This window comes from Xyrauchen texanus, chromosome 33, assembly GCF_025860055.1.
Source record: "Xyrauchen texanus isolate HMW12.3.18 chromosome 33, RBS_HiC_50CHRs, whole genome shotgun sequence".
NCBI classification, from domain to species: domain Eukaryota; kingdom Metazoa; phylum Chordata; class Actinopteri; order Cypriniformes; family Catostomidae; genus Xyrauchen; species Xyrauchen texanus.
Window position 1 is genome coordinate 406,693 of NC_068308.1, and position 25,862 is coordinate 432,554.

General features: G+C 36.4%; 2 protein-coding genes across 4 annotated transcripts in view; both read left to right on the top strand.

Annotated features, from left to right (window-relative positions):
• The window catches only part of LOC127627191 (uncharacterized), a 46,182-nt gene extending 25,244 nt beyond the window's left edge, over positions 1–20,938 (top strand). Inside the window, exons 3-7 of the mRNA XM_052103470.1 lie at positions 17,023–17,094; positions 17,183–17,333; positions 18,398–18,544; positions 19,798–20,046; positions 20,637–20,938. Of these exons, the coding sequence (XP_051959430.1) occupies positions 17,023–17,094; positions 17,183–17,333; positions 18,398–18,544; positions 19,798–20,046; positions 20,637–20,938 (921 nt within the window). The remainder of the gene's footprint in view (positions 1–17,022; positions 17,095–17,182; positions 17,334–18,397; positions 18,545–19,797; positions 20,047–20,636) is intronic.
• raraa (retinoic acid receptor, alpha a) overlaps positions 1–25,862 on the top strand; it is a 406,433-nt gene that overhangs the window by 78,928 nt on the left and 301,643 nt on the right. The gene's annotated exons all lie outside the window — the stretch shown is intronic.

Here is a 25,862-nt window from a genome sequence, read left to right on the forward strand (position 1 = left end):
GCCTGGGAAAAAGCAGAAGAAGGGTATAATAGTAGTAATGAAATCAATGTGTTTATGAGAGAAAATGTTTACTCATTTATGCAGATGTTTACAGATGGATCTAAAGATCCATTTAATGAAAAAGTTGGTATAGGAGTATATATTCCGAGTTTTAAAACCAAAATAAGTCTTAGAATAACTGATAAATTGTCTGTATATTCCACAGAATTAATTGCTATAATAGTAGGGCTACAATGGATTGATCAGACTATTAGGACTGTAATTTGCTCAGATTCATCATCAGCTCTTAAAAGTATAATGTCTACAAGAACTGACAGAGAACATCTACTGATGGAAATCTATACATTATTGTACAGATTGAAAGCAGAGGGTCTAACAGTATACTTCTGTTGATACTGAGGATACCGGCACACATTGGGATAGCAGGGAATGAAATAGCTGATAAGTTAGCAAAAAAAGCATTAAAGAAAAACTTGGTGGATATTAAAGTACCCCTTGGGAGAAGTGAGGTAAAATCAGTGATTAAAAAGAAACTAGTACATTTATGGCAACAAAGATGGGAAAATAGCATCACAGGGAGATGGTAATATAATATTGCAAAATTAGTAGGAAAAGAACAATTTTATTTGTTTGGAAGGTATAGAAAGGAAGAAGTAATGATTTCTAGATTAAGACTGGGACACACAGGATTAAATTCAACACTTGTAATAATGGGGAAGCATGAAAATGGTATGTGTGATGAACGTGATGTTTTAGAAACTGTAGAGCAGGTATTTTTTAAATGTAATAAATATGATGTTCAACGCAGTAGTCTTTTTAATAACATAAAGGATAGACCAGTAAATCTCACGGACCTCTTGGGAAAGGGTTTGAGAGATACTCAGACATATAGGGCTGTTTTAACCTTTTTAAAGAATACAGGACTAGAGCACAGGATATAATGTATGGGGATTGTGGTGCTTCTGCCCATCCTGGTGGTTGAGGAGCCCAGCGTGGAAGCTGGAGGAGCTGAACATGCAGCGCCAGCTGAAGCGTGGGCTCTGATCCTCTGAGGTGGGTGGGGTATTACATCCTCATGTATGTATATGTGTATATATGTATATAGGGTAGTATATATGTGTGTGTGAATGATAATAATAAAAAAATATAAAAAGAAATCTATAAAAATACAGATGCATCACCCATGTAAGCTATACAGTAGGTGGCGGTAATACTCCTAAAGGGTAAACGGCCATTAACAAGAAGAAGAAGAAGAAGAAGTCAGTTTGTTTGGAAGAGGGAAGCATTGGATTATCCTTGCACCTCCAGCAAAACTCAATGGAGTCCTGGTTGAGAAACTTTGTTTCCAGTTCAATCATGTAAGTTTGTTTCTTCTTGTGTTGTGTATTTGTTTTCACTTGATGTATATAGTTTATCTGTGAGCTCCATTGCTAATGCTAGATCCTTTTTCTTTTTGTAGATGGACTCTTTAAATCTTGTTTTATATTTTGTCATCTTGAAACTTTATATGTAGTTGCAAGGACGCTACTAATGTGGATATCAAGTGGTTTCTCCCCAATGGATTGTTCTCACTGCATTGCCTTGTGGATTATCAAATATCCAGAGTACAAGGATTTAACTCTCTTAACTATCTTGTTTTTATTGGATTATTTGAAGAGCACTTGAAGGGTGATTTTCTATTGTTTGTGAGTGGATTTTCTTCAACATCAAAAGGATTTGGACATCATCCTAAACATTGACCATTTCAAACTTTCATTGTGATTCCAAACTTGCCTAAAGAATCACTCATCTACGACGAACTGATCTGATAAGCCTTTTTTATTTTTATTGTCATCGCCATTCTTTTTCTGTTGGTTACTTTACAGACCGTCTTTTGTTGTATTGTGTTGACTGTACTGGTTTTATTCTCTTTCTCATGTACATGCATTGTTCAGTTTATTTCTTCTGATTTACCCAAAACCACAATTCATATAAAGGTATAAAAGTTATTTCTTGTCTTTAGTGTTTGTGACAACACACTGGAAAATCTAATAAGATATTAAATAGCAGCATTAAGTTAATAGTTGGCGGGCCCCTCCTGTTATTCAGATATATATAGCTGCGTGCCGTTATTGTGGCCGGTGATTATATCATAATGTCACATCTTTTGAATGTCTGGCTCTCAAGATTGTTGGTGAAACTCTTCTCATTGTGCTATTGATTTATCGACCTCCAAAGTATCAACCTCACTTTTTCTCTGAATTTGGTGAAATACTCACTCTTGCCTGTGTTATGATATACTGCTCGGTGATTTCAATATCCATGTTGATACTGACTGTTCAAATACAACTGAACTCGTGAATGTCCTTAAATGCTTCAATTTAACACAGCATGTTTTCTGCCCATACCCTTTGTCATATACTTGACCTAGTTTGTACATCAGGTCTTAATAATGTTTCTACAACTGGTACACAAATTGGCATCTCGGATCACAAACTAACAGAATTTTAATTTAATGTAGGTCATACAAGAAAACTGTGGTACCTTATCACAAACAGAGGCGGGTAGTAACACATTGCATTTACTCAGTTACATTTACTTGAGTAACTTGTTGGGGAAAAATTAACTTTTAGAGTAGAGTTAAAAGTGGGTACTTTTTACTCTCACTCAAGAACAATTCTAATTATTTTTTTTTTTTACTTTTACTTCTTTACAATGTGTGGCATTACTGTCATTACATTACTGGGTTTAATTTGAATGAATGTGTAATTTATTGAGAGATTATTGAATGGGACTTTTATGAGAGCGGAGTTCACAGCTGTGCGTGATGAGACGCTCCCACTTGAGTAATGAGACTGTCACTCAATCACTGAAGCAGCATCAAACTCTTCAAAGTCAAACACTTTCTGCATTCCACACAGTGAAAAAAAGAATAGTTCCTTCATGCAATGCCTTCATTTAACACCAAGACAAGCTGATATTTCAAGATTAAAGTCACAACTTCAACTTCAGGCAGCAGACTGAGGTAAGTTTTGGCTCTAATTCTAACGCGGGCTTTTCTGTGTAATGAGATGGTCATTTTCAGGGTGATTCTGTAACTGGGCACTTATTACATCAGTTTTTAAGAGTACATTTTTTAATTAGTGCTGCAATATATCAGTGTGCTTTGTCCCGCATGTCATAAGCAGTATTTATGCATTTACTCGGCGCCCTCGCTGGGGTACTGGAAACTATCGCAGCTACTTCAGGCAGATTAACTCTATAAATCCATAAATACATCCAAGTTAATCACTGCCATTCACGTGGCCGACAACTGGAGCGCGAACAGACAGCATTTCTGCACGTGCACAGCGAGGCGTGTGGGGCGCCCGTGTGTGATGTGCACGAGGCAATCGTGGCTATGAGAGTGTCTGTTTCTACAATCGTTCACTCATTCACTATTCCCTATAGAGTGAATGGCAGATAGTGCACATATCTCAGCAGTAAGTGACTGAAATGAGTGAAATCGGACGAGAGTGTCGGAGCTCTGGGGAAATGTTGTTCCAAACCAGTGTGAGGTTTGTATTATGTTGAACACAATATGTTAGACAGAATGTTAGGGACTGACAGTCTCGGTCACCATTCACTTTAAATATATATATATATATATATATATATATATATATATATATATATATACTAGGGGCACTCTAGCCAGTGTGATTCCTGGTAGCATAAAAAGGATAGAAGAAGTAGTATGAGGGAGGAAGGATGTGTTAACCACATGGAGAAGCTTTCTCACCAATGCTGTCTAGTGTTTTTTTCCCTGATTTGAGGAACCTGAGGTTCCTAAGCTCAAATAGGGTTCAACGTGCAGTCATGAGGAGGCAGCTCAATTATAGCTAGGTCCTTGACCAAAATGGGATTAATTGTCTTTGATTTGCCAACAACACTTTTGTCATCTATTGTGCGTTCCACCAGCTACAGTTTGTTCACATTACCAACAGCCACTTGGAAGCTCGGATTCAGGCAGATGTGGCCTCATCCATATTGCACTTAAGTACTGTTTCACCTTGCTCCTATTACTCTTAAGACTGAGCTCTTGGTAGCCAAAGACTCTACTATGAAAGTCTGAACTATTTTGATGTTTGCCTTGCAACTGGATGCCTATGTACTTTGTATGTTTACTGTCTGTATGGTGATTTGGGGTGTAATACACATGGCTCATTGAACCGCGAAAGTCTCTGGTCCCTTAATTCATTATGTAGCATCCAAAAGCGTTTTAAAAGCAGGTGTTACACTGTTTATTCCTTAGCTCTTACAGAACATCAGTAGAAGTACAGCGCAACACTCAACACTGCACGTTCAATGTACTTCTCTATCATCCAAAAAGCAAGTTGTAGACCTAGAGCCCTCTTTGTTATGGTGAACCAGCTGATTCACACACCTCTGAACTGTTTGACTCATTTCTGCACTTCTTTCAAGATAAAATTGTTTCCATTTAACAAACATCCACATCAAAGATCCTCTGCACGAATGTCTGTCTGAACACCCTATCCACCCTTTCTCCTCCTTCACTCCCTCTAGCCCATCATCAGTCATTGATCTAATTTTACATTCCAAATGTCAGTTGGACCCTGCCCCAACCTCCCGTCTTAAACACTGAGTCGCATATGATAAACGCAATCTCTTGCCATTGTTCCTACTGATCTGTTACACCAGTCCTTAAAGTTCACAACTTAGATCCATCTTCCCTCTGCAACTATTGGCCTATTTCTAACCTGCTTTTTATATCTAAACTTTTGAAAAAACATGTAGCCTCCCATTTATAATCACATCTTGCAGCCAATTTATGGCCCCTCCCAATCTGGTTTTTGCCTATTCCATAGCACTGAAACTGTTCTCTTAAAGGTTATTAATGATCTCCTCCTCTCTGCTGAATCTGGATTTGTCAGTATTCTGATCTTGTTTGACCTGAGCTCTGCTTTTGACACTGTATGCCACAAAACACTCCTTTGCTGATGTGACAGGGCGCAGGGCGGGGTCGGGATTCTATACACCCGGTCCCTTATCAGGCTAATCAAGCCTCCGAGAGGGATGAAGGCTGACTGCGGACAGTGGTGCGAGAGAGAGAGAGAGAGAGAGAGCATTTATGGGCAGCTCTGCCGTGTGTGTTTGTGTGTGTGTCTTTTTATTTAATTAAATGTTGTTTATATTTTCATGCCGGTACTCGCCTTCTCCTTTTCATTGAACTCCTTTACACTGGTGCCAAAAACCTGTGAAGGAGGAGGTATATTGCATGACTTCACCCCATTCTCAATTTGAAGGATGCAGAATCACTAGTTCATGCTTTCATTACATCATGTCTCGACTACTGTAACTGCTTCTTTACTGGCCTACCAGCCAAAACTATTGCCTTATTATAATACATCCAAAACTCTGCATTTCTCACTAACACCAAGCATTCTGCACACAATACTCATTGTCTCATGCCATATTCATTTTAAAATTCTTCTCCTGACATACAAAGCTCTCAATGATCTGGCACCTCATTATACATGTGATCTGCTGCATCCTTACACACCAGCACACACTCTTAGTTCTTCTGATTCCAAATTGTTGTCTATCCCCAGATTTCATCTATCCACTTTTGGTGGGAGATCCTTCAGTGTAATTGCACCTAAACTGTGGAACTCTCTACCTCAGAGCCTCCATGACATCTCCTCTATTTCTGTCTTTAAATCTCAGCTTAACAGATCTTTTCTCAGCACATTATCTAACTATTACTGATTGATTGTAACTTCTGTTGAAATGTATATTAATATACTTTGTCCTGTTAAATGTATATGGAGTGTAAAGTGTCATTGAGCTTGTGGAAAGGCACTATATAAATAAAACATTTATTTTTATATTAATAATTTATTATAATGCAATAAAACTATTATTATTATGTTGCCTAATCACATTGATGTGGCTATTGTGGGTCAGGGTCATTATCCCACCAACTGACAACAGGAAGTGTGACACTTTGTGTGACTTTGAAATAGACCTCATATATTTACCCTCTCAAATCCATTCACCCACCATGCTTTGATTTCCTAGAGCCACCAGGTGGCAATTGCGCCATAGTTCTAAGGCCATCATTGCTGCTTGCAGCTATATTTATTATTATTTTCAAGGTTCTTGGTACTTAACATTCGTGAAATTTGCAGTGGGGGCTCTGTAGCACCCCCTTGAAAATGGGCATGTAAGGGGGGCTCTGTAGCACCCCCATTTTAACCCATATTCACTAAAATGGGTACATATATTGTTCTCATCAAGCCAGTCAACTTTAATTCTCACAGTAATTGGCTCCGCCCAACAGGAAGTCATCATTTTGGATTTTCTGAAATTAGCAGGCTCTGAACTTTTAAAAACTCCTAGGGGATTCATGTGACTGGCACCCAATTTTTGCAACATCATGCCAAGACATTGTAGATGCTAAACTGCAAATGGATGCAAATTTTTGATATATTGAATGGTGTCGCCATGGCGAAACAATACATTTATCAACAGGAAGTGCCTTATATCTTCTGTGCTCATTGTGTGATTTTTATGAAAATTCAGCTGTATGTTTGATAATGGGGGCTGATCACTTGGATGTGGCTATAATGGGTCACGTTCATAGCGTGAACAAATGGCAGCAGGAAGTATGGCACTTTTACAGAATTTGAAATAGCCCCTTTATGTTTACATGAATTGCTTCAAAATTCTTTTGAATAATGTCAAGACACTGCTGATAAAATTGGTCAAGTGATGTTCAATATCTTAAATAGTGTTACTATGTCATTGTATTAATTGTTATTGTTCCTTTCTTCCTATATTTAGGTGTATATGCGGCATATAGCATGCTTAAAATTCCCTGAAATTTTGCACAAACATCAGAGTTGTTGGCCATTAGGGCTGGGCAAATGTTCACGCATGGGCATGTAAGACGGACTCTGTAGCACCTCATTTTCACCTACAGTCAACAAAACTGGTACATATATATTTCTCATCAAGCTGGACCACTATCATAATTATAGTTATTAGCTCCACCCAACAGGAAATTGGTCATTTTGAATGTTTAAATATTGCAGTCTCTGGACTTAACTACTACTAGGGGATTCATGAGACTGTCACCAAATTTAGACAACATTATGCCAAGACATTTAAGATGCTAACATTGTTGCCATGGCGAGGCATTAAAGTAATGTCAAAAAAATTTGAAACAGGAAGTGTCTCATATCTTTTGTGTGCAATGTGTAGATCAAAATTTAGATGAATATTTAGTCTTGGGGGCTAAACACATGGATGTGACTATTTTGGGTCACGGTCATAGTGCCACTACCTGGCTGGAGGAAGTGTGGCTTTCACAACAGACTTTAATAGAGTCCTCTTATATTTACCCAGATTGCTTCAAAAATGTTTAAAATAATATCAAATGCCAAATGCATATGTCCACTTGCATTGTTTTATGAAAGCCACCCAGTGGAAATGGAGCCATGGTGCTTGGGACCATATATTTGGTTTTAAGTTATTTTATTTTGTATTTTCTTTATAATTTTTATGTAAAGCACTTTGAATTGCCAATGTGTATGAAATATGCTATATAAATAAACTTGCCTTGTCTTGCCTATTCTGGTTGATCTGTAGCAGTGGGGAAAAAAAAAGTCCCTGTTTTAAGTAAAAGTAAGTATCTTGTCTAAACTGTGCATCTGGATATATGCAGGTTATAACGCTCCAACATAATTGAATCATTATTTGATGAATAACTACTGTCATGATTGATAGAAAATGTTCACAAACATATCTTTTAAATAAAATTCAGTTTACGGCGTGCTTGGACAATAATAACACTGTAATAGAACTGAATTTTGTGAAAGCACAGAACAGAATGACAATTACTTTATTGAAATAATATTGACGCAGGACTATTTTAGCACTGATTGCTCTTGCTTAAACTAGAACGAAAGTAAGATGCAGGTTTTCGCTCTGAAATACCACATGCAAAAGTGCCTCGTGCTCTGGTGACATTAAAAGATACTTACGTGCTCAAGCTGATACCCCAGACAAGGCCGCACACCAGGGACTATGTTTGGACAGTGTGGCAGAAGAAATTCAGCGGCAACAGTACAGCATGTCTGAAATACTGATGAAGGTCGTTGCGGACTGGGAGGATCTGATTACGTCGATTGATTACGGCCATGGACTCGAAATTCTCTGAATTGGTTACAAGATTGTCGATTTTTTTGGAGTCATCAGATAGGGAATTAGCTACTAACATGCTAGCAACCAAGGCGACTTGGAATGCATTTTGGAAAAGTTGGATGGCCTTGAGAATTGTAGATCGCAAAACAACGTCCGAATTGTTGGAATTCCTGAGCATGAGGAAAGCTGAGATATGGTGAAATTCCAAGACAAGCTCTTCCCGAGTCCGTTCGTCATAACGGGCCATAAGATGGAAATCAAGCGAGATCACAGAGTCCCGGGTCATAGATCTGCGGAGGGCCCAATCAGTTCTGGACAAATCTTGTGTTACTCGAGGCAAGGAGTAAAGGAAGGCTTTCTTGGAAGAACCACAACATTTTCTTGTTCCCAGACTTTGTGAATTCGACAAGAGAGAAACGTGATCGATTCAAGGATTGCAAGAAACTTTGATATACCCTTTTATATACCCTCCCATAGGGTTGCATCATATCCTGCAACATCTGGACAGACCGGGGACATACGTAAGGATCCTTTTTGTGGACTTCAGCTCGGCTTTCAACACAATCATACCAGATATACTCCGGACTAAGTTAAACCAACTCCCTGTTCCCACCTCTACCTGTCAGTGGATTACCAGCTTTCTGACGGACAGGCAGCAGCTTGTGAGGCAGGGAAAATTCACTTCCACCACCTGTACCATCAGCACTGGTGCCCCCCAGGGATGTGTGCTCTCCCCACTACTCTTCTCCCTGTACACCAATGACTGCACCACCAAGGACCCCTCTGTCAGGCTCCTGAAGTTTGCAGACGACACCACTGTCATCGGCCTCATCCGAGATGATGATGAGTCTGCATATAGAAAGGAGGTTGAACGGTTGGCTTTCTGGTGCAGTCAAAACAACCTGGAGCTGAACACGCTCAAAACAGTGGAGATGATTGTGGACTTTAGGAGGAACACCCCAACATTGTCCCCCCTCACCATTCTAAACAGCACTGTGGCAGCAGTGGAGTCATTCAGGTTCCTGGGCACTACCATCTCACAGGACGTGAAGTGGGAGAAACACATCGACTCCATTGTGAAAAAGGCCCATCAGAGGTTTTACTTCCTTCGCCAGCTGAGGAAGTTCAACCTGCCACCAGTGCTGCTGAAACAGTTCTACTCAGCAGTCATTGAGTCTGTCCTCTGCACTTCAATAACTGTCCGGTTTGGTGCAGCTACGAAATCAGACATCAGAAGACTACAAAGGACAGTTCGGTCTGCTGAGAGGATTATTGGTTGCCCCTGCCCCCCTTCAAGAACTATACACTTCCAGAGTGAGGAAAAAGGCTGGTAAAATCACTCTGGACCCCACTCACCCTGCCCACTACCTTTTTGAACTGTTGCCTTCTGGCCGGCGCTTCAGAGCTCTGAACACCAGAACCGTCAGACACAGGAACAGTTTTGTCCCTCAGGCCATTCATCTAATGAACAATTAAATTGCCCCATTGAGCAATAATTATGTGCAATACACAGTTTAATTTTAATTTTAATTTATATTATCCAACTTATCCACTTCTGCCATTACTTACATTGCTCTGTACATAATATACAGTTTTTTGTTCTTTATATAACAGATTGTATTAGATTTGCACTACGTGTGTGTATGTGGGTATGTATGAAGGTGAGTGTATGTACGTATATGTATAATTATTTATTTTGTGTTCTTTTTTGTTTTTAATTACCTATGTCTTGCTGCTGTTTTTGGTATTGTTTGTATTGTTGTTGACTGGAAGCTCCTGTCACCTAGACAAATTCCTTGTATGTGTAAGCATACTTGGCAATAAAGCTGATTCTGATTCTGATATCAATTGAAGATAGCTTTTGCTCTGATGTTTCCGGCCAAACTGAGAATAGATGCTAATGATGGCAGCAAAGTATTTTCATGCCCACAACAAGCATTGTCCTATATAAAGTCCTTGGAATGAGTAGGTCATGGTGTGATTCTCACGATGCCTCCAAGTGAACTTGACTCACTGAACCTTCACTTGATTGTCTGAGGAAGCTGGGTTCCTTTTTTGTTTCTTATTGTGATGCTTCCGCCTAGCGGCTTCAGTTTTTTGTGGAATAACACTCCTTCAGGTCAGTTGTGGATGAATCTGTTCGTTCTTTGTACTTATGCCTCCTATTGGATGGAGTTTGTTTTGTGAATTTTTTTTTGCTGGATATTGGAAGGATTAGTTCATCTGCTGCACTTATGAAACTTTTTTTTCTCATCTGCTGCACTTTTTTTATTTATTTATTTATATTTTTTATTCTTTAATTTTTATTTATATTTATTCATTATTACTTCCTTTTTTTGTGTGCGTGTTGGTTCCGCTAGAGGCTGGAGCTTGTTTTGTAGAGTAACACTCCTTCGGGACAGTATGTGGATGAATCCACAAATTCTTTGTGTTTATTCTGTCTATTAGATGGAGTTTGTTTTATATATTTTATTCTGTTATGTAATTATTTCTCACACAATTTGTATGGAAGCACCGGACTTGAGCAATCAGATGGCAAAGTTGTCAAGGGTGTACATGGACTGTTTGAGTTTAGAGGGAAGGACGCCGGTTGGTGCTGTCATGTGCGGGGGTAATGCGCACGTTTTTCTTTATTCTGTTTGTTTGGTTCTGGGGGAAGTTCGGGGTTTGATTGTTGCACTAATGTTGGAATGTGGTCTTTATAATCTTGCTTTTGAAAGACAATCTATTTTTTCTAATATGTCAAAATGTCAAATGTTAATATGAGTGGATGTTCTCTCCCCACGTGGAATGCGAATGGATTGGGGCACCCCATAATAACAAGGAAGGTTATTACTTTTCTTAAACATAAGAAATATTATATACTGTAGTGTTTCTTCAAGAAATGCATCTTTCACTACAGGTAGCTTCAGGGGCAAAGGTTGATTTTGACTAGTATTTACGCACCTAACTTTGATAATCAGGGCTTTTTTATAGATTTTGAAGGGATGTTCCAATCTGCTGGCACCCCTCATGATATAATATTGGGAGGAGACATTAATCTGTTGATAGACTCGGCCCTTGATTTTAGTGAAGCAAAAGTGTGTAAGCCCCCTAGAGCAAGACTGACGCTTCACAGGATGTGTAACAATCTCGGTCTTACAGATATTTGGAGACCTTTTAACCCATCTGGTAGAGGCTATACATTTTTTTCATCAGTCCATAATATTTATTATAGAATTAATTATTTTTTAAGTCCCACATTTCATCTGTTGTGGATTGCTCAGTTGGAAACATCTTAGTCTCAGATCACACCCTGGTGAGTTTAGAGATGTTGCAAATTACAGAGAAAAAGAAATCATATAGTTGGCACTTTAATGTATCCTTCTGCAATAAAATCTTCAGTTCTTCAGGTACTTACAGCTGCACCATCTACTTTGCACCATTTTTGGTTGTAATATGCAGCCCCCTAAAGTGGCAGACACTCTTGAGATGGTGCTTGCTGCTTTTAGAAAAGGTCATGAAGCTTCTGCTTTTAGTATTCCTGGCTAATTCAGAGTTTAGGGGATGGGGTATTAACATCTCTTAACCCTCTGGGTCTGAGGGTGTTTTGGGCCCTGGAGAAGTTTTGACATGCCTTGACATTTGTGTTTTTTTTCAGTTGCTTAAAAACATATTAATGGCTAAAGTCTGATAACACTGCATTCAGCACAAACTGGGCAACAATAATATGCATGGTTTTTGAAAAAACAAAAATTTTAAGTCACTGAAATAAACTATCATGAATATGGATGTATTTCACACCTGAGGATACAAAGACCCTCCCCTGGGCCTATCAATCAGGGATAGAAAATGAATGTGAGGAGACTTAATGATCCAAATCAAGTTTTAAGTAAAAAAAAAGTAATCTGACTATATACTTTCTTTACATAAAGACTTAAAAGAACAGTTTTCTATTTAAATATATTGTAAAATGCAATTTGTGATCAAAGCTGAATTTTCAGCATTCAGAAATCATTATAATATGGTGATTATCTAATATAGGCATATTTAAAGTGTATTTTACTCATTTAACCTGAACACATATTTGCAAGCACAAGCTTTTTTGATGATAATGAGGCAGCATAAACACTAGTTAAAATATAATCTAAACATTCATATTATTTTTATATCATATTACATATCATATTTATATCATACAGCATACAATTTACATGTGCATGTATATATAAAATAGCATGTCAACTAATGAAAACTAATTGACTTACTCATCCGAAATTGTATCCTCAGCTGGATCAAGTCTCTCTTCAAAATACAAACTTTCATCGCAGTCCCGCTCTTCTTCTGAGGAAAATGTTCAACTTCCATAATATCCTGGAGCTTTCTGGCCTTTGTATCATTGCAAACGTGCAGAAAAATGAATGAAATGTGTTTACAACCTCACAGTCGGGGGCGTGTACATTTGCGTTGATAGTCTCAGCACATTAGTGTATGAATGGCGCACTCTGCTGGTGGATTTGATCACATTACCTATAATGAGCTAAGCCTGTAAAAACTGTACATCGCTTTGTTTCATACAGATTACATTGCAGGAGAATATCACTTTTAAATTTGAATAGTTTTATTTAAAAGTAGACATTTTAAGCTTTCTTTAGACATATGTTTCATGTTTGTGTGAAAAGTATTTGCGGAGTTTCAGTTCATTTTAGTGACGTGTTTCTGAAATATGCTCGTGAACACAGAGACTGCTGAAAGCTCACCCTTTTTATTTTCTTTATTTTACAAAAGCACAATATTTGGTAACACTTTATTTTGATAGTCCGTTCATTGAGACTCTACTACTAATTAGTAGCCATTCAGTAGCTTGTCAACAGTGCATCAGTTGACATTCAACAACACTGTTTCAACAGACAAGTAACACACGTTCAGCTAACTGCCTATAGACTATAAGGTACATTTCAAGTGTTAATGTACAGATTTTACAAAAAGTGCCTGTTGACTTTCAATGTTATTTTGCAACAAGTTATTAGCCAATTATCAACTAACTTTCTGTAGATTGAGTGACCATCTTCTAAGCTGTCTACCAACAACTCAAAATCAATCTGTCAGTTGAAAGTCAACTGTCATGTCAGCATATGATCTGTATATGATACTGTATAGGGGTCCCAAATGCATCACATTAATGATTATTTCAACTGAATAAAAACTGTTTAAAAAAAAATCTGTAGTTTACCATTTGTTGATAATCGGTTGATAGTCAACTAAAGATTAGTTGCTTATCTGTTTCTTGTCAACAAATATATTGTTTATGATCAGTAGACTATTAATAGACATTCTCCACTAAGCGTTAGTAGATATAATTTAGGACTATCTAATTAAAGTGAAAAACAGTTGATATCAGTAGAAAGTCTATAACCTATTAACAGATTGCGTACAGGTTTCCATTAATTATATGCAACATAATTACGATTTAAAACGAGAACAGTTTTGCATACCTGACTGAAGTAGAACAAACACCATAGGCAGCACATCAGAGAAAAAATGCACTTTTATTAAATTAAAAAAACACTGCAAATAATACAACCCATTCTTTACTAGGGTATCAGGATCACATCTGATTATGTGACATTATATTGAGCATTTCAAAACGAGAAAATTCTCGCAATACTTGTCTACAACAACATTTCAAATGCCCGAGGCCAAGATCAACAGTTATAAACTACAAACAATAATTAATTAATACATTTTGCCTTTCATGACAGTAAGTTTTACAGAAAGTTCCTAAACTTATCTGCGGTTAACATTCCTTATGTCCTTGAGAAGTCTTCCAAGTACTCCATGTTTATATCTTCTGGCTAACCAGTAGGTCCACTCTATGAAGCTGAGCTGTTTTTTAAGGCCTTCTCAGAACGATTCCCCGCATACGCCAAACTTCCCTCTTGTAAGTCTGCCACGCTCTCTCAATGTTTTGAGTATATAGTCCTGTTTGTGGATCTACATAATTCTGGCTGTGGTTGACTCTGACATGCTTGTAGCCCTCCTGGGAAAGACTGGCATATGCTCTCCACTCATCACTCACAACTAGACTTTGACGTTTGACATGTTTCCTGATGATGGGAACAAGGGTATCCTTGTTTCTTTTCTTCACAAGGCGAAGAATGGGGCGTCTGCTTGCAGCTTTGATCTCAAGTATACCAAACACCCACGTTCGCTTTCTTTTCCAGGTGTTGCCAAAGCGTCCTCTTGCATACTACCAAAAAAAAACCCAGCATGAACAGTATTACTAAAGAAAAAAAAATTACTAAAGAAAATCTCTGTATCAGCCATGTATCAATTTATTTCTAATCAGGTGTTCTCATCTAAAACTCTTTTAAATTCCATATAACACAATAACAATGCTTACATAATAAGAAAATCTTTAAATGGTCAGTTCACCCAAAAAGTGGTAAAGTGGTAAATTATGTGTGTGTTTTTTGTGGAAACAAAGCACTTGCGTCATTTTATAAAATTGAGGTTAAACCACTGGAATCACATGGTTTAGTTTTATGATTTCTTCATGAATTTTTTTAAGTGGTAGTTGTGTAGCTGTCAATGGAGGGACAGGAATCGCTCATATTTTATAATTAAGATCTTCATTTGTGTTCCAAAGATAAAAGAAAGTCTTGCAGGTTTGGAACAATCATGAGGGTGAGGATATAAAGACAGAATTTTCATTTTTGGGTGAACTAACCCTTTAATAAAATGTATTGTAAACAAGTAACAAAATATTGAATTAAACATTGAATATTAATTTAATTTTTGTGTTAAGAACACATTCCTGTTTTATTATACTTAAGCATGAGATAACCCTTCTTTAGGTTAAACAAAATAAATAAAATGTCAGTGAAAGTCAAAATTGTATTTTTAGATTACACTACCTTGCGTTTGTGGCAAAACTTGCTTTCATCAATGTGAACAAGGACATTAACTCCACCAACTTTCTGTCTCTTTTTTTTCCGGTGCTTCTCCAGGCTTTGTACACAAATTCTTCGGAGTTTCTTTGACATCATGGAAAGTGTCGCTGTGCTCTTTGCAATGCCATCTTGAAGCATGTCTACTTGCCGTAGATATAAACCCTGAGCAAATCTACAAAGATTAACAAAAATTATTATCATTAAATCAGAACATTGCATTTTCACACAAAGAGAATGTGCGCATCAACCTCCAGGCCACAAAGCATAATTTGTACCTGGTATCCTGTATTTTGAAAACTAGTTTTTTTTTTACTATTGACTCTAAGTATAAAAAAACATAATCATATTAATACATTCTGTCAAACAATTGTAGAGCAATTGCCACCAATGGTCTCTACGATCAACTTAGGCTTACAATGCTTTTGGGAAACGCAGCCCTGTACAACATACTGTAGTGCTGTACAGAAACTGACTAAACTTTAAAGCATCACAGTGAAAACATATATAATCACCACCATCATTTTCTGTTAGAAGCTTATGTTATATGTTTTATAAGACATCCTAAATACTAATTCAAAGTATGGTCCAAATATAGTCAACTTGATACAATTTTAAAAATAGTTTGTTTTAGAGTTTTTGGGTTACTGTAAGATATTTGGCAAAGTATGGTGGGGTATATTACAGGAAATGCTTTTGCAATAGGATATATGCTATAGATTGACCATAATATTTTTTATGCCACCATAAAGTATGATAACGTGCTGTAATGCAATTGTGCTCTATGGACTCAAAATACACCATAGAAATAGTGTAATATGTCAAATTCTGTAGTTATGTAATATATTTGCATTGCTTACCTATGTATATACTTCATCCATGTGAACAGACTGCAGTGTGATTGTGAGAAAAGTGAGTTTGTCCGAACACTTCTTCTCAACCGTCCACATCTTTTACGTCGACACTCCCTGGAAGTTTCAGGACATAAGACTGTATGATAAGTTGACATTTTTAACATATGTCTTGGAACACACACACGATAGTTGGATATATAATTAATATAACAAAAGCTTATGTAAAAATCATGTTGTTTAGTACCAATACCAACTGATTATTGTGCTGAATCAGATACTAGTAAAATCTATTTACTTGAAATATCTGTTTTTACTACTTCCAGCTGCTTATTCAAACTGATTAGATAAAATAGAAATAATCATGATAAATTGACACTCTTACAACGATCTACATTTAAATGACAACATAAATACAATAATAGCTATACATTGCTTATGATCCACTGTTAATGAACTATGACAATCACTTGACGTAGGTGTGCAGTATTCATTGCCAACTGCATGCTCTGAAACAGTGCGCCACTATAGAGCCCGCAACCGCACCATATTTTTGTTACTTTGAAACGTGTACCTCTCACATTTATTTAAATAGCCTTTTGAAGTTTAACACATTATGTCATTATTTCTTGTATAACCCCTAAACACATCTTAAAATAACAACTAACACTATTTTATAGGCTACCATTTAAGATTTTTATATTATCTTAAATCATACAAACAAAGCATTTATTCTTACCAGATGTAAAGGTCCTTGGACTGGGAGGCAACCATGTTCATTTTATGCCCGCAGTTATTGCATTTAATTTTGCGTTTCAACAAGCCAATCTTTTGCAACCATTTTATTAACTTTAAAGACGATTTTTTTGTTTCTCTAACATAAACTTTGTTCAAAAGTTTGATCTCCAGTGAATACATCAAGTCAGCGGCTCGAGCCTCGAGCTAGTAATACAACACAAAAATTAAAAATTGGCGCACTTTCCTTTCATTGGCTTACGGGCTCTGATCAGAATCAGAGAGTTGACACGTGACCGAATACTTCTTCAATCTGATAGGCCAAGCACTGCCTACAGTTACAGGTTGTTCTGCAGTCTGCTCCGAGTCCCGAACATTTGATTGTAGAGATGGTAAGTGGGCCTATCAAATCCCTTGGGAAATATTGTCATTTATTATTTTCATTCTTGTGAAACAATATCTTTATCTCACTTTTTTCAGCATCAAGATGATCAAGCGCCTTCAGTACACTGCCCCTCAGCTGGCACTGGCAGTGGGGGGAGTGCGGGTACCATGCATTTTACCCGCACAAAGGCACAGAGAGGAAATACCAAGGGAAAAGAAGAAGTAGTTTCCATCCACACAAAAAGTGGTAAGTTGTGTTTATAAATGTGAAAATCGTTGGTGTTCTACCAAACACAAAGCTGATATTTCCGGTGACGCGATTGCATACAAGTCAACACAAATTAAAATTGATTTAGCTCGAGCGAATGATTCACACAATGCGATAATTCATTAGTCTGAACGCTGGCATGAAGTTGGTATGACGTTGGACATTAGACATTCGCGTACTTAGGGACTGTCTCTAAAGTTACATGCAACATAGGTTTCTAGCATTTGAAGACAATGACTTACAGCCATAAAAACCAACTGTAAAGAGTTCATCTAGGTGTCAAGTATGATGCACACCTTTTAGATTTTTGATATTATTGACAATAAACTGTTAAATCATATGTAAATATTGCTATGTATTTCACTACTGTATGGGGTCTTACACAAAATATGCCATAATTTAAAGCTCAATGACATTTGAAGACAATGACTTACAGTCATAAAACCAACTGTAAAGTGTTCATCGTTTTATGACTGTAAGTCATTGTCTTCAAATGCTATTGAAGTTAGAAACGTTTATACCAATGCCGCATGTAACTTTAGAGACACAACCAACTTCATGCCAGTAGTCTGAACTACCTTACCTAATGGTGAGGGCTTTCTGGTCCTGAGAAGCATTCATTGGTTTCTATGCTAGGATGCACTTTTTGTTAGAATGCTACAGTTAACTATTGTAAAATATTAAAATTTGGTCATTTTATTTTTTAACCTTGGATTTAGGAAATAATCAATGCAATACTTTTCAGAGGGAATAATTAGTGCATTTATCTAATTACACTTTTGAAGATGTAATTAGTAGTAATCATTTTTTAGAGTAACTTGCCCAACACTAGGGATAGGTGGTGGTTATTGTAAAAAACTGTTGTGCAGCTAACTGTTGCTTAACCATGTTAAAACCAAGCTAAAAAAAAAAAAGTCTTAAGTTATCTTCTGAAAGATGTATATAATTACATATTACAAAACACTTTTTACTATGTGCTTACAAGGTTTGACCACTCTACCCCACTGACAATTACTCCTATTTTTTCATGTCATATTTTGCAGTTAGTAGGATGGACAGTCTCAAGCCTGTCAAACAGCATATTCTCTGGGAAAAGAAGGCTGAGATGCTCCAGTCTCGGGTGAATGAGCTGGAGGAGGAAAATGACTTCCTCAAGAGGCAGCTTGAAGAGAAGTCTGCACAAGAACAAGGTTTGTACAGGTAGAGCAGAAGGCTCTCCAGAACTTCTATGGGCTTTAGAAGAATAATGCTACAGCATAACTGTACATATTTTAGCTATGTTTGACAATATTGTTGCTGGCCTTTCAGTATTATTTTGTACCTGCTTTAGATTTTGGCTTAAAATTTATATTTAGCGCACGCGTACATTTAGATGGACAATGTATAGGATCTCTAAAGCAGATAACCCTCAAGGTGGACTTAAAAATAGAGACATAAAGATTTATGTGTGGAAACATTTGCATTTAAAACGAAATGCTGCTGCTTTTTGTGCACCTGTTAAATTGCAGCTAAAAAGGATTTTCTACACTAGCTATATAGTTTTTCCATTTATAGGTATCTACAGTGTTTTATTTTGCTACGGTTTGGAGTTTTTGTTATTGATATTAAATTGTTCGTTTTTATTTTTTATATATTTTTAAATTATAAATCAAATCAAAAATATATATTTAAAAAATTGGTCCCACTTTATATTAAGTGTCTCTAACTACTATGTACTAACATTTTAATTAATAATTTGACGCAATGCATTTATTGTGTATGTACATGCTTTTACATTGTAATTAAAAAATATATATATATATCTGCATGTAATTGCAGCTGTAATTAATTTCTGTAATTACATTCTGTAATGTACTACACTTTTAAATTAATGTGAGTATATTTAGGTTTATAACGGGTCTGGTTCTCACCTGATTGATGAACAGGAATTGTAGTTTGCAAGTAAAGCTGCAAGTTCCTCCATCAAAGTCAATCGCGTTGGGCTTGGTACAAGCCAATGCCTTAAACCTACCTATACCATCACACCTGTCTCTAACCTTACCCGTATCTACCTCAAAAGCAGCAGTGTTTTGCAATACAATATGAACACAAAAAGTGCATTGTACTATTTTTTATGTAAGTACATAGTAGTTAAGGACACCTAATTTAGTGTGACCAAAAATGTACATAGTGAAAATAAAATAGTCTCTTATTTGGATGACAAAATTTAGAGCTTTAGCTGTTAAGTCATTTGTAAGGATTGAACTGACTTCGCTTGGGTATAGCCTGTAGACTGCTGCCTTGCCATAGCATATTGCCTTTCCATTTACAGCAGAAGTTGCTCAGACAACATTTGCATTAATTTGGTAGAATTCACTGAAATACTCAACTAGTTACAGTGAAGTTCTACAAGCAGCTCAATTATACAGTGGGTGTAGGTTTACATTATAAGTTTATATTACAGGTGGGAACTTGGAGATAATGGCCACTGGAGATGAGGAGGCACGGGCCATGATTTTGGACTCCAGCACTGACACTACCACTGATTCCAACACTGATTCCAACACTGACTCCAGCTCCAGCTCTATCTCTGACTCTTCAGATGAGGGAAAGAAGAAAAAGAAGCGCAAAAAGAAGAATGGCAAGAAGAAAAGTAAAAAAAGAAAGAAGGAAACCAAAAAGGTGAAGAGGTCAAACGGAAAAGGAGAGCGAGGTATGGACACACTGTATTTAGTTAGTTATGAAGTATTTAGGTGATTATTTTTATTTTAGTGCTTTATACTTGATTTGTTGCATAATGCACACTATCCCACAACCCAGTCATCATCACTCTTGTCATCTCATTTTTTGAATGACATGAAATCCACAAGCTTAACTGTTCTGTTACGGCCAGTGTCCCTGAATTCTCAGTGAATATCAGTGATGATCTGTATCTAACTTGTATTTTTACTATAGCTTTCTTACAAAGATTATGTAAGGAATGAAGTAAATAAAGACACAACATGTGCTTACCTGTTATGGTAATCAATAATTCAATATAAAGAATGTTCTCAACAGTATTTACCTGTGTTTTTATAGCAATACTCATCAATAGTCTTTATTGGCACACTGCCCTCACACTACTGACTATTAAATGTTCTAAATCAAAGAATAAGCCACACGCCTTAATCCAAGTTGTAGCCTTCCTTTTAAAGAGAAAACATGTGGGTAACACTGTGGCTCACCATGCGACTAAGAAACCGCACAAGACACAACACAACAGTCCTTGGTGATTTATTCACATTATTGTATTGTTTTTTTCAGTTGCCTCAATCGCAGATGTGGTGAAAAGATATCGGCGTGTCCTCAAACTTGTGCAAAGAGGCTTCAGGATGACCGCAGCTTTCAAGAAAGCTTGTGTTTCTACAAATGCTGTGAAAGACACGGCAGCAATTGCAGAGATTTACATGGTAGACAAAAGTGTCCTAGAACAGTTCAAGGGTAAATACACACTTTTGCAACTAGCACAACTCTGTCAGAAAAAAATTGTTGGTGAACTGGCAGAAAAGATAATTGAAATGAAAAACAACAAACAGCTCATCCCCTTTTCTGTCAAGAAAGACTGAATGAGTTAAGTAGGTTGTTGTTAACTAAATGCAAGTTTTTTTTGTTTTTTGTGGTTCTACTCTTTATAACTTGACCACCAAGCTAGACCAACTAGGCCAGTGCAGCATTTTTTTTTTTTCAAGTATTGAGAGAGTTTTCTCGTTTTGAAATGCTCAATATAATGTCACATAATCAGATGTGACCCTGATACCCTAGTAAAGAATGGGTTGTATTATTTGGAGTGTTTTTTTAATTTAATAAATGCATTTTTTCTCTGATGTGCTGCCTATGGTGTTTGTTCTACTTCAGTCAGGTATGCAAAACTGTTCTCGTTTTAAATCGTAATTATGTTGCATATAATTAATGGAAACCTGTACGTAATCTGTTAATAGGTTATAGACTTTCTACTGATATCAACTGTTTTTCACTTTAATTAGATAGTCCTAAATTATATCTACTAACGCTTAGTGGAGAATGTCTATTAATAGTCTACTGATCATAAACAATATATTTGTTGACAAGAAACAGATAAGCAACTAATCTTTAGTTGACTATCAACCGATTATCAACAAATGGTAAACTACAGATTTTTTTTTTAAACAGTTTTTATTCAGTTGAAATAATCATTAATGTGATGCATTTGGGACCCCTATACAGTATCATATACAGATCATATGCTGACATGACAGTTGACTTTCAACTGACAGATTGATTTTGAGTTGTTGGTAGACAGCTTAGAAGATGGTCACTCAATCTACAGAAAGTTAGTTGATAATCGGCTAATAACTTGTTGCAAAATAACATTGAAAGTCAACAGGCACTTTTTGTAAAATCTGTACATTAACACTTGAAATGTACCTTATAGTCTATAGGCAGTTAGTTGAACGTGTGTTACTTGTCTGTTGAAACAGTGTTGTTGAATGTCAACTGATATTAACACTTGAAATGTACCTTATATGTACCTTATAGTCTATAGGCAGTTAGTTGAATGTATGTTACTTGTCTGTTGAAACAGTGTTGTTGAATGTCAACTGATGCACTGTTGACAAGCTACTGAATGGCTACTAATAAGTAGTAGAGTCTCAATGAACGGACTATCAAAATAAAGTGTTACCCAATATTTTGTTATTATTGTGAGTGTACACAAATAAAAGTAGACCCGTTATAGTCTCTAATGATGTCTTACACTTATCTGTATACCCAAAATGACGGAGTATTTTAAGTTGTTTCTGCTGTAATGACGAAAATATCCAGCAGGATGCACCGTCGACCCCAGAGGGTTAAGAAGTTATGGGAGAGAGACTTGAATTTAGTACTGGAAGATGGAGAATGGGGTAAGATTTAAAACAAATGTCAAGTCTATGTCTAGAGATGCAAGGGTGCACCTCATTCAATTTAAGATTCTGCATCATTTTTATTGGACTGCCTCCACATTGTATAAGCTTGGCCTTAAAGACAACCCTACTTGTTGGCGATGCCAGTTTGCTACAGTTTTTTGAGTTTTAGTCAAAGGTTTGGGCACTCAGATCTTATTTTGCCCCAGACTTTGTATTTTGGGTGATTGGGCAGGTATTAATATAATTAATAAACATGTAAAGTACTGGGTCCTTACCAGCGTGATGATTGGCAGGCTGGTAATGCTAAGGGGAAGGAAGCACCTCATTTTATGAGTGGTGCACCGAACTGGTTAGAGTGGCGGCATTTGAAGAGACATCACATAGACATCTGGGCATTTTGGGTGCATTTGGGAAGAAGTGGGGCAATTATTTGGCCTTTTGGTTGCCAGGAAGATGAGTTTTTATTAAAAATTGTATGTGGAACCTGTTTTCTTTTATGCTGATTAATTGTATATGTTTTTGTCATGTCATCAATATTGTCTTTGGACTGTTTGTTTATATGTGTGTCTGTTGTTATTTAATGTTTGATTACTGCGATGTATGTTGGTGGGGGGTGCATATAATTGTTAAAAGTTTATTCTGAGTATTCTTGTGTTGTTTGTTTAAATTTGTATTTGGTATCAATAACAAATAATTAATTAAAAAAAATAGTTAAAAAAAAAAGTTAATTCAGCAAATCATTTTCAACCGACAGAGCAGCTCCGGTGGAAGAACGCAGCTCATATCTTTGTCTCTGTGAGCTAAAGAAACCTCTCATGATTAACATGAACCACTTGTGTCTACAGTGCAGTGTGGCTCTAATATTATATGATGTGATTCACAACTAATTGTCCAGTAAGGTTCCGTGTACACAACACAGGTTTGCCGAAAATGAGGATTTGAGTTCTGAAAATTTACGGGTGTAAGTTTGGTTATAAAATGTGGTGGTAACTCTCATAAATAACCAAACTGTAACCATACTAAGCACTCAAATACAGGACTGACAGCCGTATTCTGCTGAACATTTCACGTCTGTTTTCCTCTGTGTTGAACATGCATGACTCGCATGCCGAACTGAGCGAACAACATGCCTCTTCTCGTTCAGCCAGTCAGCATATCCTTGTTCATGAACGAGACAAGTGATTAATTCATTTAATTCGCAAACGAGTATACCATTAAATTCAGTTTGTTCATGAACAAGACTTCTCTTCTGGAATCTGTTCAGTTTTCATCCACTCTACTGGAGGACAATTAATATGCTTGTGGTTAATATCTAATTTTCAGTATCATGCTATCGACCCAACTCCTAATCAACTACAACTGAATCAAACTATACACACTTGTGCTCTGACACACAAGAGCTGCCCTATTGATGTTTCGTTTGAAACACTGACTCGTATTTCTCATTCACTGATGAGATTGACTAAAGTATGAGCCAATAGCATTTGAGAGCGGGCTGTGAAGGAGCATATCATTGGTTTCACAGAAATCTATTGGATTGTAGCTCAAATCCAATAGAATTTTTTTGCAAATCTTTTTGATTCTGAAGATGAGATAAAATGGTGAAATGTCAGCTTTTTCAACAAAGCTTTCAGATAGTAGTCTGATGTGATACTGATAAGTCAAATTTTATTTTCAGGTACGATTTTGACTTCCAACGATTATGAAAACAAGATACTCGAGATAAAACGATTTTTGTGCACCATTCTGTTTTGCATTGAAACACCCTGGCATTATATCTTTAAAGCAATTAAAGATCTTTATTAAAGTTCAAATAATTAGGAAGCGGGTTATGAAAATAAACTCAGAAACTGGCATTTCTCTGTGCGGTCAGCGCTGCATCTATGAGTTTGTGACTGGGGAAGAGATTGAATCTTCTCCTGGCTGATGCACACTCTGATGCGGAGATGCTCGTCACTCGTGCGCGTTTGCTCCAGCTAGATTATAACGTAGTGAATCTGTGTCACATTCACTGTGTATCTTATCATAAAGAAAATTTGTGATACGCAGCTCTATTAAGAAGAGAAAGTTTATTTTTTGTGAGTTAAATATGGATCGAAGTTAACGTAAAGTGAGAGGGTAGTCTTAGCCCATTATACACTGCAACAAAATAAGTTTTTGATTAGTACGCTCGTGCTAATGCGCACCGGAATGGTCAAATTCATGTAAACACAGAGAGTGATGTCTAAAGTGAACATAAACAGCAGAAAAAAAGTGTATTTGTATTAAAATGTCGGACTTGTAAGTGAAAATGTAAGCTAATAGACCTGCTGCTGTCTAGTGTGACATAATAATCAAACAACCAGAACAAGAAAACACTCACTGCTCTTGAGTGCGTAACTTTAGTAGCTTTAAAAAGAATTAATGTATTATAATCATTCAGTGAAGACCAGTAGTAGATTTATGTTGCATTTCATTCTGAATATTTACATGAATACTTGATACTGCTGTTAAAAACTTTTAAAGCTGTTAAAAAAAGCACAAACACCAGTTAAATAGAAAAGTTCTATTATTTTTAATCTATTTCTATTCATTGCTGTTTTTTATTGTTATTTTATTAATGACAGTTTCCTAGTCTTGAATAATTACTTGAGAACCTATTAGTTAGTTATTATTTGTTGTGGTTTTGAAGCTTGTATTGAGAATCTTCAAATTTCAATACAGACTACTGAACTTTTGGAATTGTGATAATGTATAGCCTTTATTGTAAATGGAAGATCTTGCTGCAATAACATCATCATTCACCCCTCCTGCAAATGATAGCGATGGAGGCTTTCCTTTTTTTGACTACCATATGTTACATAAAATAATGATCATATGACAATAGCCTCCTCCAGCAGTTCATTTCAAGTTAAAAAGGCAAGTTCTTTTTAAAAAGTTCAATAAATGCATGATGTTTATTAAGTCAATGAGTAATTGTGTTAAATATTCGTGATCTCAATATTGACCAAAATAATCCTGATAATAATTTTTGCCATAATCGAGCATCCCTATATGATACACCGGCTACATTCACACAGTCCGTTTTTGGGATTGACAATTGCATTGACTATCAGGTGTGACTCTCAAATTGTCATTTTATTTGTATTGTACTTTTTACATTATATATTTGTAGGATATTACATATATCATTTAGAGATGTGGACGCAGTCAGTTAAAATGGGTATTTTGCACGCATGCTAAATTTAGGGTCTCGAAATATGTGAGCTATGAACTAAATTAAACTGTCCTTATTGTACATTATTAGGTAATGAAATATAATGGAATTAGTCACGTTCGACAACCATTATAAATTACATCAATAACAAATAACTAGATTATTTGTCTTAATAGATTCTCCACCATTGAAATCGTAATAAAACGTCTAGTTGGATCAGCTCACAATTTCTACTGTAAAGAATTAGCTTTAATAAGTGAATTAGTGATATTATTATCATGGCTTATTGAAAATAATATCACATGTATTTATGTACAGCTTTGAAGCGAAATCTTTTAGAAACAGGGATGAGATTATTTATCAAAATATACCACAGTCACATCGTCTTTGAACACAGACAAACTTTATTAC